Source organism: Rhododendron vialii, chromosome 5a (genome assembly GCF_030253575.1).
Source record: "Rhododendron vialii isolate Sample 1 chromosome 5a, ASM3025357v1".
In the NCBI taxonomy this organism is placed as follows: domain Eukaryota; kingdom Viridiplantae; phylum Streptophyta; class Magnoliopsida; order Ericales; family Ericaceae; genus Rhododendron; species Rhododendron vialii.
The window spans coordinates 37,768,916-37,783,500 of record NC_080561.1 but is presented as its reverse complement, the minus strand read 5'-3'; the positions used below and the strand labels follow the sequence as shown (position 1 = coordinate 37,783,500).

At 39.0% G+C, this 14,585-nt stretch overlaps 2 protein-coding genes across 2 annotated transcripts; one reads left to right on the top strand and one right to left on the bottom strand.

Annotated features, from left to right (window-relative positions):
• Positions 1-237: 237 nt before the first annotated feature.
• On the top strand, positions 238-5,876 carry LOC131326412 (uncharacterized protein At2g37660, chloroplastic). Its single transcript, XM_058359195.1, has 7 exons — positions 238-727; positions 2,755-3,026; positions 3,341-3,377; positions 3,455-3,552; positions 3,946-4,007; positions 5,203-5,326; positions 5,483-5,876. The coding sequence occupies exons 1-7, from the start codon at positions 673-675 to the stop codon at positions 5,600-5,602; spliced, it is 768 nt and encodes a 255-aa protein (XP_058215178.1). The 5' UTR covers positions 238-672; the 3' UTR covers positions 5,603-5,876.
• A 95-nt stretch (positions 5,877-5,971) lies between these two features.
• LOC131326411 (oxysterol-binding protein-related protein 3A-like) lies at positions 5,972-13,818 on the bottom strand. Its single transcript, XM_058359194.1, has 10 exons — positions 13,590-13,818; positions 12,129-12,222; positions 11,380-11,496; positions 11,206-11,278; positions 11,004-11,122; positions 10,724-10,845; positions 9,462-9,638; positions 8,104-8,248; positions 7,110-7,288; positions 5,972-6,716 (listed from the first exon to the last, which is right to left on the bottom strand). The coding sequence occupies exons 1-10, from the start codon at positions 13,658-13,660 to the stop codon at positions 6,470-6,472; spliced, it is 1,344 nt and encodes a 447-aa protein (XP_058215177.1). The 5' UTR covers positions 13,661-13,818; the 3' UTR covers positions 5,972-6,469.
• Positions 13,819-14,585: the final 767 nt, after the last annotated feature.

The window sequence follows — 14,585 nt, the reverse complement described above, 5'->3', positions numbered from 1 at the left end:
ATCATCAGTTACCATAATATACTTGTCTAGGTTTTTAGGGTGCGACCCCTAGGTCCTCGAGATCTAACCACACAGATCAAACCTTGAATAGTCAGTGAAGCTCGACCCTAATCGAATTAAACTTCATTAGCGCGAGAGGGAGAGAGAGCGCGTTTTTGATGTTTTAAGGGCAAATTTGTCAGATCGAGTTATGTGCGTGGATACATAAATTGGGGTCGTAACTCGTAACTGTAATTTTTACCGGCAAATAAACAACCGCGTAACTCCTCCTCCTCCTCCTCCTCCTCCTCTCTCTCTCTCTCTCTCTCTCTCTCTCTCTCTCTCTCTCTCTCTCTTCTGGGATTGAGTTTTGCCGCGTCACAGATCAACTACCAGTCATCAACAACAAGTTTCCAACAAAAGATTGTTGAGGCAAATGCCGTGGGCCCAGGAGCACTGAATAACTTCTCTGGATTCCTAACCTTTTCTGCCAGCCGACTCTGCGTAACTGTCATAAATTTCGTTTGGTGATTTCCCTTTAATTACTGGTTGGTGCCCATTACAACAAAGTAAATATTTTCCATATTTCTCTCTCTCTCTCTCTCTCTCTCTCTCTCTCTCTCTCTCCATTTCGAAGATCGAAAAGAAAGGTTTCTTTTCGTGAGAATTTTCGTGGGTCTTGTTTCATCAGCGATGGCGGATTTGAGCCGAAGCACAGTCCTTGTTACCGGTGCTGGGGGTAGAACCGGTAATTACTCTCACTCCACTCTTCTTTATTTGATTAATCTATCTTAACGTTAAAGTTAGTTGTATGTGTTTTTTTGGATGTGTGTGTATTTTTCCGGATTTTATGTGTTTCTTTATGTGGGCTCGGTTAATTTTAGGCTTTGTTTGGAACGCGTGTTTGGTTTGGAAAGAAAGTACGAAGAAAATAGAAAAATAAAGTTTTAAGCACAGTACGTTTTCCCTTTACATTTTTTCTTCACACTTTCCTTTCCATAAGTTTTTTTTTTCTTTTTTGGAACAAAAACTTTACATAAGTTCTTGTTGGGTATTGTTTGTGATTTTATGCTATTAGAGTTAAATCACGTTTTCTGGGTAAAAGTTATGTGTTTTTTACTGAAATGCAACCTTGAGGAGTTGGGATGATGGTCAAGGCCATTTTGCTCCCCCTAGGTGTCATGTTCGAAACCTTCTAGGTGCTATTAACTTGTGTGGTCACTGGCCAGTCTACATGGGATTTTGCCCGGCTTTAAATGGGCCTCCAAGTGGACAATGAGATTGGTTTCTTAGGGATTAGTTGACGTGCGCATAATCTGGACCTGATTAATAAAAATAAACCTAAGTAAGAAAGAGAGGGTGGGAAAAAGGGAGTGCAGAAAAGTGATAAAGTTTTGTTTGATGACCGTATAAAGTTGTTGAATCAAGGTACAACTAGCCTTCTTCAATTGATTAAGGTTATAACATAGGCAATGTGAAATGACCCAAGTCTTGAGAGTTTCTTCATCAGAGAGAATCTACCATGTTGCAGATCTTTCATCTCCTTCAATATCCATGTTCTGGCATTACTAGGTCCTACTTTGGTTAGCTCCATAGTTTTAAATCGCGGTATTGGGAAATGTAAAGGTATCGGTGATACAGCCATAGATCGGTCAATATTGGAGCATATCCGACCATATCGCCTAATATGCAAGTAAATAACGGTATCGGAGGTCCAAAATCCCATTACTTAGCGGCCGATACAATACGTAAAGGCCTTTATTTAAAACCTTGGTTTGCTCCTTTCTGCCAGTGATGACTCCATTCGTGATTTACAACTGTTGTTTGATGAACATTGCTTCATATCTCCCTCTTCTAACTTCTTAACTTTAAGTTGGGGGAAATTCTTCAATAAACACCCCCTAAAATGGGTGTACCATCTGCCAAATTATGAACACCATTGGTGCAAGTTATGAATTAATATGGTGTTGATTATGAAGGTTAGTGGTCCAAGATATGAATTAATTTAGTCAAATCAATGTCAGACGGAATTTAGTCAAATCTTTGTCAGACCCAATTTGGTCGTTCAGGACTTCATGCGGCCCAATTTATGAATTGCATGTGGTGTACGGGTGTGTACTGGAACCGTGTATGTGCGTAGTGGAACTGTGTCTGCGAGTTTATGGTCAAATGCAAGTAATGTCTAGTACTCAAGTTTCACGGATCAAATGAACATACCGATGACACTAGGGCTGAGGGACACAATAGATTAAGTACTTCATGGAATTAACTTTGAGGTCACTACAATTTCAAACTTTTGCAATTTCTGGTTAAGGGAGATATAATTGCTAGAGCTATTTTATTGCTCCGTATAGCATTCAAGCTGTTCATAAACAACAATGTGCATGGAGTGATGAACCCAATGAAGCAGTGAATAGCTGCAGCCCAAACAGCACCCTAAATCGCATTATTCGGTTGTTACTGTGCGTAGTTTAATGAGTGCTTATTCTGATATTGAATGTGACCCAACTATCACATGCACCAATGTGGCCCGGGATCATTGTGCTGCAATGTTATGGATCCATTGCACCATGATACGATCATTGTTAAGCACTAGAGAATCGATTTTCCACGTTGCATATGTTTATTGATTTCTTTAAAACGTTATGATATTTCAATTGTAACTGTTTGTTACTATTTATTTTGGTCAGTGATAATCACCTGCTTTTTGAAACTCTAGAAATGATGCTCTTTCTCTTCTTCCTGATTTGATTCTATGTTGGTTTGTTTTGGCAGGACAAATTGTTTATAAGAAGTTGAAGGAGAAGACAGACCAATATGTTGCCAAAGGTTTGGTCAGAACCGAGGAGAGCAAGGTGAAAATTGGTGGAGCAGAAGATGTTTCCGTTGGCGATATAAGGAATGCAGACAGCATCGTTCCTGTGATTGAAGGTGTTGATTCTCTAATAATTCTCACCAGTGCTGTGCCGAAAATGAAGCCCGGGGCTGATGTAATTAAAGGTGAAAGGCCTGAGTTCTATTTCGAAGATGGAGCATATCCTGAGCAGGTAACTACTTTTTTTGTTCCAAATTTAAGGACATTTTTGGATCATGGATCTGTAGAGGGATTTTTGATGGGCAAAGAAAAGGTAATTGATTCTTCTTCATTATAGAGGAAAAGACAATGAAGTAAAATTCCTTACTTTTTCTTTTCCCTTTAAAAAGTCGCTCCGTAAAACCAAGGTCCGAACGTAGCCTAAAAGAATTATGTGGAGCTCATTACTGCGTGATTTAACTTCTTACTTCTGGATGCTGTTCTAGTTTAAGTTATTAAGCCTTATTCTGTTTTCCATGGTGCTGATCGAATATGTTTACATGTTAGGTTGACTGGATTGGGCAGAAGAATCAAATAGATGCCGGTGAATACACATCCTTTTTCTTGGTTTTGTTCATATTGGCATGGCTTATGTTGATCTTTCAATGTCTATATGTACAGCTAAAGCTGCAGGAGTGAAGCACATTGTGCTTGTTGGATCGATGGGAGGAACAAATCCTAATCACCCCTTAAACAACTTAGGGAAGGGGAATATTTTGGTTCGTAAATTTTCCGTCTCAATTTAACTCCCATACGCTTCTAAACTTTGTTCTTTGGGTTCCAAATGATTGGACTGCTTTTCTAATTCCTGGTTTTTATCATAAGTTTTTGTTCAGAAAAAAGAAAAAAGAAAAACAATGGCAGATGCATACAAAACCTAAATCTCATAGTCAGAATATTGTCTTGATGACCTAGTATAAGTTGAACATTGTATCCGCCTACAGGGCCCCGATTACAATTTAAGGCATATGTTTCATGACCATTGAGAGAGAAACAGACAAAGAAATATAGAAGTAGATGTTGCGTCGGCCTGGCCCGTCATAAGATTGATGAGCCTGGGATTTTGAGGCCTTTAGGCATGCCTTTTCAACCCTTTTTTTTTCCATATGCAGATCTGGAAGAGAAAGGCTGAACAGTATCTGGCTGACTCAGGACTTCCATACACAATTATTAGGTAAGCCCATCGTTTTTTTCGTTTTCGCTCATCATGAATGTTGCTTTTGATTGTATAGTAGGCTCAAATACTAACAATCAACGGTCAACTCAAAACTTGAATTCTAGTATATCTATTTCGACTAAATCAAGCCCCTTATGGTTTTACAATCGAACTTGAAACAGGTAGTTGGAGGGATGGACCTAGGATTCACATATAGGGGGCCCGAAACTTGTTAGATTTCTTGGAGGGTTCCGACCTAAAATCAATTGGCAATAGGTGGAGTAGCCTCTAGATTTTATTAACCAAGCTTGGATGGCTTAGATGAGCGATGTGGGGCAAAGTCTAACACTCCCCCTCACGTGCAGCCCGGATGCACATGGAGGTATGAATTGATGAGGTGAGGCGATTGACTCGGGCGATAGAGACTTGACTACATGAGGTGAGGCCACCCAAGACCTTGCTCTGATACCATGTTAGATTTCTTGGAGGGTTCTGACCTAAAACCAATTGGTAATAGGTGGAGTAGCATCTAAATTTTATTATCCAAGCTTGGGTGGCTTAGATGAACGATGTGGGACAAAGACTAACACTCCCCCTCACATGCAACCCAGATGCACGTGGAGGTACGAATTGAGGAAACTAAGAGATTTGACTCGGGCGAATTGAGGAAACTAAGAGATTTGACTCGGGCGACCCTTGAAACCCGAATTCCACATATTCACATGGTTGTTGAATTTTTAAGTTTCCTTGCATGCAGTTTGAAATTCAACTATGAATCTGAGGAATAATATTCTACAAGAAAAACATAGCCACTTTCTTTTCGTAATTAAAGGAAGTAATTATTTTCCACTACATAGCCACTTTATATTTTATTTCTTGAAGTTCCGTATACGTCGTCCGTCGTCTGCTTGGGCTCGATTGTGGGGGGCCAATATAGTACATTATGAATATATAATGTACTATTTATACTACATGCTGGGGGATTCTGACAAGGTGGGGGGTGACCTGGGCCGCCCCACGCCCCACCCACGTCCCTCCATGCATGTTGGTTAATTGAAGGATTGAAATAAGTAAATAGCTCAGGCAATGGTATACAGGCGATTTGTCCATGAACAAAAGAATGTTACATAGCCGCCGAAAAGAGATGACACTGAAACTGCTAAGCTAGTTCGGTAGGGTAGACTTCGTTAATTGAACCTTTCTGGTTATTTAGGGCTGGCGGCTTACAAGACAAAGAAGGGGATGTTAGAGAATTACTTGTTGGAAAGGATGATGAGCTACTGAAGACAGATACAAGGAGCATTACTAGGTCTGATGTTTCTGAAGTTTGCATTCAGGTATTCATTCTTGATGAAAGATGTCTCATTTTCTGTGTACTGTCGTTTGATCAGAATTCGTGTTTTCTCATTATGTACAGTTTAACCTGAAATCGCACTCTCCATTCATACGTTATTTTGTGCAACTAGCTTAATTCATTCTGTTTTTGTAAGCAGGCGCTACAGTTTGAGGAGGCCAAATTTAAGGCATTTGACCTGGCCTCGAAGCCTGAGGGAGCTGGCACCCCAACAAAGGATTTCAAGGCCCTGTTTTCCCAGATCACAACTCGTTTTTGATGCATGACAGCTGTAACAGCAGATTTGGGAATATCTCATCCGATCTGAGTCTATTATTCACGATTCTGCTATCCATTTCTGTATTGTGAGCTGGGGCCTGGATATTAACCTAGAATAAATAGAAGTAAGAACAGGAGTAGTGAATGGGTTCATAAGAAGCATATTTGTTGCTATGCAACTGCCAATTGGTACTGCTTAATTGACTTGCCATCAGCTACTGATCGCATGAATGTAAACCTAATGATGGTATTAAAATTTGCTATACTTCTGTTTAGCGACATTCCAAGTAACGATTTCCGACAATCAGATTGGTTGGTATTTTGGACTTAAGGCCCCGTCTTGTGGAAAGGGTTGGCAATTCACAATATGTATTGCTGAAGCTCTTATTGCAAAATGTAGATCTAAGATAGCACATTATTCATTTTTCTACTAACCGAACAAAATTCACGCTAATTATAAATACTGAAACCAGGCTGAACTATTCAACAGAATACAATAACAAACAAGCGGCATCCAAAAACATTACGGAAAGAACATTATGCCGGCAAAGTGTACATGATGTAAAATCTAATTCTGTTGCCAAGTCTCCATACTGCCACGGATTGAACTCTGTTGACGCGATGTCTACCTCTTCAATACTGTCTGAGCTATCCATAGAAGCCCGATGCTGGTCATATTTGCCATTGAATTGATATATTTCCAAGTCGCCCCAAGGTGTAGGAGCAATTTCAGTAGATCGGTCAAACCATCTTGGAGTAAATTACTGAAACCAGGCTGAACTATTCAACAGAATACAATAACAAACAAGCGGCATCCAAAAACATTACGGAAAGAACATTATGCCGGCAAAGTACATGATGTAAAATCTCATTCTGTTGCCAAGTCTCCATACTGCCACGGATTGAACTCTGTTGACGCGATGTCTACCTCTTCAATACTGTCTGAGCTATCCATAGCAGCCCGATGCTGGTCATATGTGCCATTGAATTGATATATTTCCAAGTCGCCCCAAGGTGTAGGAGCAATTTCAGTAGATCGGTCAAACCATCTTGGAGTAAATTGCTGGCCCTTGGTCTCTCTAAGTCTCTTTTCAGCCCTCTGTTTCTCCTCCAGACTGCAGAAACAGAAACACAATCACTATAGCAATTCCCTCACAAATTCAAGTTGGGAGTCCCTTTGAATTACACAATGCTGTAATCTGTCATACAAAGAACCTTGAGGAAACATGAACCCCGACTTGAATAATTGAAATACAGAAAAAGTGAAATAGAAAATAAAACAAAACAACTGATGCAATTGATGACAAGTGATGATAGTCATGACATCAAGGTTAACGTGGCCCATCAAATTCCCCACTAAAAATAAAAACATTCATGGGAGAAAAATGGAATCATGTATCTCTCTTTTTAACCCCTTGTTTGGTAGGTTATCATTTCTTCCAATCTGTAACAACTTTCGGTTCATGAGAGAGAGAGAGAGAGAGAGAGAGAGAGAGAGAGAGAGAGACCTGCTCTTTTCTGAACCAGATTTGGACAAATCACCTTTCTCAAGTGCATATCTATCGGGTCGCAAGCGAGAATCTGATGCCAATAACTTCTTAGGGGCGGTGTCCAAGCTATTTAGCTTGTGTGCAAAATATGTGCTCTGAAATCTGTCATTTTCAGGGGCTTCAGCAGCTCTCCAGACCTGCACAGTGGCAGCATCAGAAAAACGGCAGTAGGTTTTTAGTTGGTCAATACAGAGTTATTAAATGGCTCCAAGAGGATCGGAGGAGAGGAACACAAAGATAAAATACAGCAGTAAGCAAAATCCCTAACATGTTACTCACCTGTTTACAATCCGTGGAACTAAAAAATACAGGAGTTGCCTTAAAGGGAGAAGATACCAAGGCCCAAAAAACAATGACAACAAACTAATTATATCCCATAAAGATTCAACCTCCTCAAGCTTGACCGAAAAATCCTTGCATTTCTTTCCAACAAAATTACCCGAAGAGTGAGCAAAATATTCAAACCCACAGTGCTTTTGCCGCCTTGTTACTACCAAAGTCTCTAAAGTCAATCAATAGCATTTGGGAGCAAGTAGCGGGAACCACCCAAGTTACCGAACAATCTCCACCTACAGAGCCTGCTAGAGAATCTTCTTTGGAATAGAGGTATGTTTTGACCACAAATGTCTCCTTTTTGATTTTTCTGTACATGTACTGTGATTCATGTGTCTAAATGACGGACATGTGTGTCCCCCGAGTGTGACCTATTCTAAGAAATATAAATAATAAACCGGCTGGTTTGGAAAAGAGACAGCCACATGATGAAGAGGAGTGTTGGTCAACACGAAACGACACCTTTGTGAATGTCCATGCTTCTTAGGCCTTAGAATTGATGTAATAAGATTGTTAGATTAAGTCTCAAATGAGAGGGTCTACAGTCTAGAAAACGGAAGGAAAATGATTACGAGCGGAAAAAAAGGGGCAAGACAAAAGGAAAGTCAATGAAACCAACCTCTTTCAATTCAGTGCCCGGCAGGGGTTCTCCTTCCGCATCACAAGGATGATAACTCATTGATTCGTTCCATTTCCCAGTCAGCAAAATTTTGGGTTCTTCAGCGGCATTATACACATATCCATCCACTTCAAAGCGACCAGCACTGCAACCAATGACAAATGTATCCAAAGGCATGAAACCAAAGATATACGAGAAATAAACATTCCCAATGACAAGGCTAATTAATAAACTGAATGGAGATTTCTTCCTAGGTGCCCTTTGTTAAAGCAAAGCATCCAACTCCAAACCAATTGGCAAAGAGTGGACAGGCTGCCCAGGCTCATATACTAGATTTGGAGGAGATAATTAACCGATGTGGGACAAACTCCAACACAACCCCGCACGTGCGACCCCCGACTCAAATGTGGAGAAGTAAACAAATGATCCATAACACTTGGATTACAACAAACAACGGTTATGACACAAATAAGGGGGAACAAATTCTTCAAAACCCTAGCTCTGATACCATGTTAAAGCATCCAACTCCAAACCAATTGGGAGGCTGCCCGGCTCATATACTGGATTTGGAGGAGATAATTAACCGATGTGGGACAAACTCCAACACCCTTTTTTTTATTGGTGTTTCATGCTAGGACATGGTCCTCACATTATGTAATTTAGCTGTATAATCTGGTGATACTTTACAGGAAATATTTACGATCTAACAAACTTGAATCAAACTTTGGTTTCTGAACTTTCCAAGGAAAACTAACGATGATCTTCATTATTTTATTTTGAAACTGAGAGCAATATAAACAACCATTAGTTAGGAACAGCTGCAGGGAAAGAGGAGGTGAAGAAAACAACTACAAGCTGAGATGAAAGTACCTATCTTTCCTTCTTTTTTCCCACCTAAAGCTGTACAAGATTGACATGGTATAATAAAAGCAGGAATGCCAGGAAAAAGAAGTCCATGGGAATTTCTCCCCAGAAACATCATTAATAACAGTGTAATAGATCTTATACCAAAAAAAAAAAAGAAAAGATCTTATAGCGATAGAAAACTTGGTGCTGCCAAGATGACGTGGGTAAGAAGCTCATGTGGCGTCTTACAACCACCCATCAAAGGACCAAACCAGGTGCAAACCCGCAGCTTACAAGGGTGATTGCACATGCTTAGAGAACACTTAAAGGAAGTGTATGAACACATGACTTATTTAATGACTAAGCAATTTAATGTTGGTTGAAAACCTGATGTCAAGACCCAAAGTTGTATTCTCTAAAAGCAGCAAAGATGTACTTACCAAGCAGTGAGTAAATAAAAAACACATCAAATATGAATATTAACCAACAGAGAATGATGGCTAAGCACATACCCAAACCAGCCGCAAGGTTGAAAATACAGCAGAACTTTATCCCCAGTGCTCAAGTTTGTCAAAGTCATCTCACCTGGTACATCAATCCAAGTTCGTCCAAATATCAAGTTATTAACTTTTGAAGGGCAAGGCACCAAATCTAGGACCACACCATCTCTTTTCAGGGTCACTCGTGACCTGCATATCAAATTATATCAAAAGTGAGCAGCAAATACATTGTTCACCAAACAGATTTTGAGTCATAACATCAACAAATGAGTGCATATATAATATATTATTTCAGGTCCACAGCACCTGATGTTGGAACAAGCTTTCTCAATCTTGCTCCTTCGTTTTTATAGTTTTCAAGCCTAAGTGTGATGATGAGCCAAGGACAAAGGGGTAATGGATAACACGATTAAACGCCAAGTCTTTGATACAGCTACTCCCATTCAACAAGTGCTATCGATAATTTTGGCCAATGTGGAAGCATGATGCCTTCTAACAGACTTCCCTCGTACATCTCCAGCTTAACTAGCAGGCACTTCCAGGATCTTGATACATACAAAGCGGCCCACCTTTTTTGGCATATTCCACTTCCTAACCATTATGAGGTTACCTAATCTTATTAAACCAACACCATTATCATTATTCTACTTCTACTCTTTCACAAGGCACCACAATGATAATAACAGTCACATCCCACTTTGAGAAATTGGAAAGGTAAGGAGAGAAACTGCTTGAGGGAGGTATTGGGGTACAGGGGTAAAACGTAATAGAGATTAGAACAGGGCAACATAAAATAAAAAATCACAAATACATGAAGGTGAAAAGGACAATCAGAAATGCTAGGTTCCATGCCCACGGCACATAGTACTCTTCTAATACAGTATTGCTAACTTATTTTGGTACCATCTCTGTAGGGCCATTAAATGATACTGTCAGTGCCATGTAAAGCGCCACATTGATGGTAGCAAAATGTCCTCATCATCACCCTATCAATTACTCCTAATAATACATCATACTATTTGAAAGAATATTCGAATGCACCAAAAGAATCGATCACCAATTCCTCAATTCTCTTTACATCAAACATCCCTTCAACTTTGAACAAGCTGTTGTTTGACAATTGTGGTAATAATCTCCTACAAGTACTCATAAAATGGCAGTTGCAAAAATATCACGTCTTACAAAAATGTGTACAATTTCTACTTCTTTTGTCGGCATCATTAGTGAAAGAAGTCAAAATACCTAATAATATTGAATCCCAACATAATTATTACCTTCCAAGGGGATAGATTTCAAGCGAGTTTCCTAAGAATTTGGTCTTCACCTTCGAAGTTATGTCATAAACAAAATGGTCATTTTCAGCATGTCCAGCGCTTATTGGAGGGTGGTGGCTAACCTGAAAGTAAATTATTCAAACGATTGCAACTCCTATGCACAATTGTCCAATATGGGGCAATATAGACTAGGAATACCACTTAAAGAAAGTTCTGCTGTTCTAAAATATAGGCAAGAAAGAATAATCCTTGTTGATTACGGTCAAAGCCTCAAGCTTACCTGTTCAGCAATAAATGTAATGCCACCATGATTGACCATTTCATAAGTTTCACCGAGTATTGGATTGAATGGCTTCAAAGTTCGTTGGCAAGCATAATAGATGGATATAAAGAAGGATGCTGCAACAGAGAATCATGAGTTCCACAAGAGAGATCCACTACACACACACACACACACACACACAGAGAGCGAGAGATCTTACAAGCATAAACCATTCTCAGGTAGGGATCCTCACATTCATCTGCTAAATCTAAGAGCTGGGAATATTCCATCAACTGCAACAAAATTTTAACACCAAGTGCCATTAAACAACCCAAGCAGGCAAGCAGCATCAAATGGGAAACAGACAATTCAGTGTGGTGCAAATAACACAAACCTCTGCCATTTTCTGAAGCATTGACATTGGCTCAAAAATAAAAACTGGAAGTGACACCAGCGACGTGACATCAGAACCTATATATTTCTGCATCATCTTCCAATAACTATCCCTGTCCTGCGAGGAAAAGAACTTAAATGAGAATATGAAACAGACAAATAAAGGAATATGCAGAGGAGGAAGTTTGGAATATGTGTAGTTAGGGTCTTTACTCAAGCACGTGTTAAAGCAACCCCTACCGTTAAGTCAACAGGAAAGTTCCCAACCATGGAACAACACAAGTTAAGAGTATCTGCTTAAAGTCTTTGACAGAGGGCAAGTATTCATTATATTACAGGGAGAAAGTTTGGAGTTTGTGTAGTTAGGGTCTTTACTCAAGCACGTGTTAAAGCAGCAACCGCTACGGTTGAGTCAACAGGAAAGAACAAGTTAAGAGTATCTGCTTAAAGTCTTTGACAGAGGACGAGTATTCATTATATTACAAATTATGTACATGTCAACAAGTCATGCGAAAAGGAGAAGATAGCAGTTCTTGTCAACAAATAACTTTTTCAGTGATTCAGTCATGAACCACATTTGGGATCAGAACCCCATAGACACATACTTAATGCACATCTAAGTAAGTATAATAACTAACTGAAATATCAATATCCATCATGTGACTGAAAAATCAAGCAAAAAATTAAAGAAATAGCAAAGCAAAATCTTGCATCTGCATAATGAAAGGAAAGGGGGAAAAAATATTGAACCTCCTGCTTCCACCTTCCTCTTTGTGCTTCCTCTTCAGCATCTTCAGTCCCCCCTTCTGGATTTATAACTTCCAGGCCTTCATAACCCATCAAACTGGAGGACAGAAATCCAACCAATTAATGGGAAATAGATTCTTCATAATATGAAAAATAATAATAGTCCATCTACATCATGAAAATTGTACATCATAGACCACCATGACAACAGAACTTGAGTGTCAATAAGCAAAAAAACCGACAATCATTCAGATAGGAGACTAGGCAAATAGAGTCTAAAAGTTGAGACCAAAAACTAACCAACACAACATGACCAAATATTATAAAATCAGACCATTTTACCGATGACCCTAAATATAATTACACTATTCCACTGCCTAGCGCCTAGGCGCTGCCTTTTAGAACACTGGTTCACTCTCAAATTATGTTAATTCAAGGATTCCATCAACAACTATTTAGTCAACATGAAATATTTTTTAATAGACATGATGGATTAGTGTATTTCTTCATCTCTTACAACATAAGACACGATATTGAGTCTTCACATACACGATCAATATACGAAGTGAACAGACTCGAACTTCTCCTATCTTAGTTTCTGGTGCGGATCGATATTCATATATAATTTAGTGATTGTATGAGTAATTCAAAGAACAAAAACGGAAAACAGACAATTTTCTTCCCCAGATGGAACCGAGGGTTTCTAAAGATCCTTCCCCCTTAACCCCAAGGGGTTGGCCCAGTGGTTAAAGCCTGAGACTTAGGGTTTGCTAGGTGAGGTGTTATCAACTCCAATGGGGCAAGCTCATGTGGGGCGTGGGGTTTTTCCCGGCTTTAATTTGGCCTCCTCCAGTGGACAGCAGGATTGGTCTTCAGAATTTCAGAATTAGTTGAGGTGAGTGTGAGTTAACCCCGATAACTAAATTATCGACAACAAATAAAGATTCTTCCCCTTTTTAAACCATGGGATGTCCATGGTATCGACAACAAATAAAGATTCTTCCCCTTTTTAAACCATGGGATGTCCATTGGATACCATGATACGGAAAGACTTGGGCTTACTAAATCTAAATCTAAGGGAAGAAGTAGCCCTAGACAGTGCTCGATAGGAAAACATGATTTATATAGCCGACCCCAATTGATTGAGACACAAGGCTCGGCTTAGTTTAGTTTGTTTTGGATTTGAAGGGGCCATTTGAATCTAATTCTCTAATTCTAACATTTTGTTAAAAAAGACCTTTACCCCCAAAGTGGTCCTGCGTATGCAAACCAAAAAAAATCAGTTTCATATATAATAATTCTATGAAGTGAAAATTATTTTTTTAATCACTATCCGTACGGGCATATAAAAATGTGAGCGAAACCGCAGCAACTGGGCAAAGAGGCTTCGAATTAGGGTAATTGGAAATTCCAATTTCCAAATAAGGAAAGATTATTAAGAAATTCAGAGTTTTGAGAGGATACCCGTTGACGGATTGGTGCATTGCGCTGCCGAAATTGGACAGGCTGGACGCGATTGATGAGAAGAACGCCATTTCTCTCAAACCCTAATCAGATGAATGCACTTGACCCCCTTCCTGCTTGAAAGCCTAGAGAGAGAGAGAGAGAGAGAGAGAGAGAGAGATTAAAGGGGATTGTGGAAGAATGCTCGTTAACGGGATTCTTGGTTTAAAGTCGGAAAACAATGACAGGTTTACCTCTTAGCTGTCTCGGGGAATTTTTCGGGCTTTGAATGTAAAAAATATTTCATGTAAAACGTTTTTTCTGAAAAAAAAAATTTTAACTTTTATTTTCTTGTATTTAGTTGGTTCTTGAAAATATTTTAAAAAATTGACAAAATTATATAGAGATAGAGAGAGAGGGTTTAAACGGTGGAAAGATATGAGAATATTAGAATTGAACGTGAGTTAGGACTGACGATCGAGAAAATTGAGCAGTGAGAATTGCAGTAGAGAGCAGCGGGTTTATTTTAGAAAATAACTTACGAAAGATTTAATGGTAAGTCATTTCAATCCAATTAATGAAAAATGTTTTACATGTAAAATATTTTTCTCATTTTTTACATAACCAAACACCGAAAAATAGGTAAAATATTTGACAGGAAAACATTTTACGCCTAAACAAACGAAACCTAAAACATAAAAATAAAAAAAAATAAAAAAAACAGTAAAGATAGGAGTACAGTAAAGGCGGTACAGCAGTTGTGTACAGATCTCTTTTGCTCCCTTTTCGGATTCTAAAAAAAATGATCGGAGATTGTTCAAAACATTTCGTTTTTGGTCTATGTAGAAAATCATCTCAATCCGATATCGGTAAAGGCAATTACAAATCATCCAACTTTGCTGCAAAATTTAGCTTAAATTCTGAAGCAAAGTTGGATAATTCGTAAATGCCATTTCCTGGATTGAAATGATTTTTTACAGAGACCCTAAATGAAATGTGTTGAACAAAAGAGCGGCT

Excerpts from the sequence above, each read along its gene's own strand:
- LOC131326412 (XM_058359195.1), top strand. The coding sequence starts at position 673 with ATGGCGGATTTGAGCCGAAGCACAGTCCTTGTTACCGGTGCTGGGGGT. Across the intron at positions 3,378-3,454 it reads GAAGAATCAAATAGATGCCG|CTAAAGCTGCAGGAGTGAAG; the intron begins GTGAATACACAT and ends CTATATGTACAG. Across the intron at positions 5,327-5,482 it reads TTTCTGAAGTTTGCATTCAG|GCGCTACAGTTTGAGGAGGC; the intron begins GTATTCATTCTT and ends TTTTGTAAGCAG.
- LOC131326411 (XM_058359194.1), bottom strand. The coding sequence starts at position 13,660 with ATGGCGTTCTTCTCATCAATCGCGTCCAGCCTGTCCAATTTCGGCAGC. Across the intron at positions 11,279-11,379 it reads TGCTTCAGAAAATGGCAGAG|TTGATGGAATATTCCCAGCT; the intron begins GTTTGTGTTATT and ends ATTTTGTTGCAG. Across the intron at positions 8,249-9,461 it reads CAACCTTGCGGCTGGTTTGG|TGCTGGTCGCTTTGAAGTGG; the intron begins GTATGTGCTTAG and ends CATTGGTTGCAG.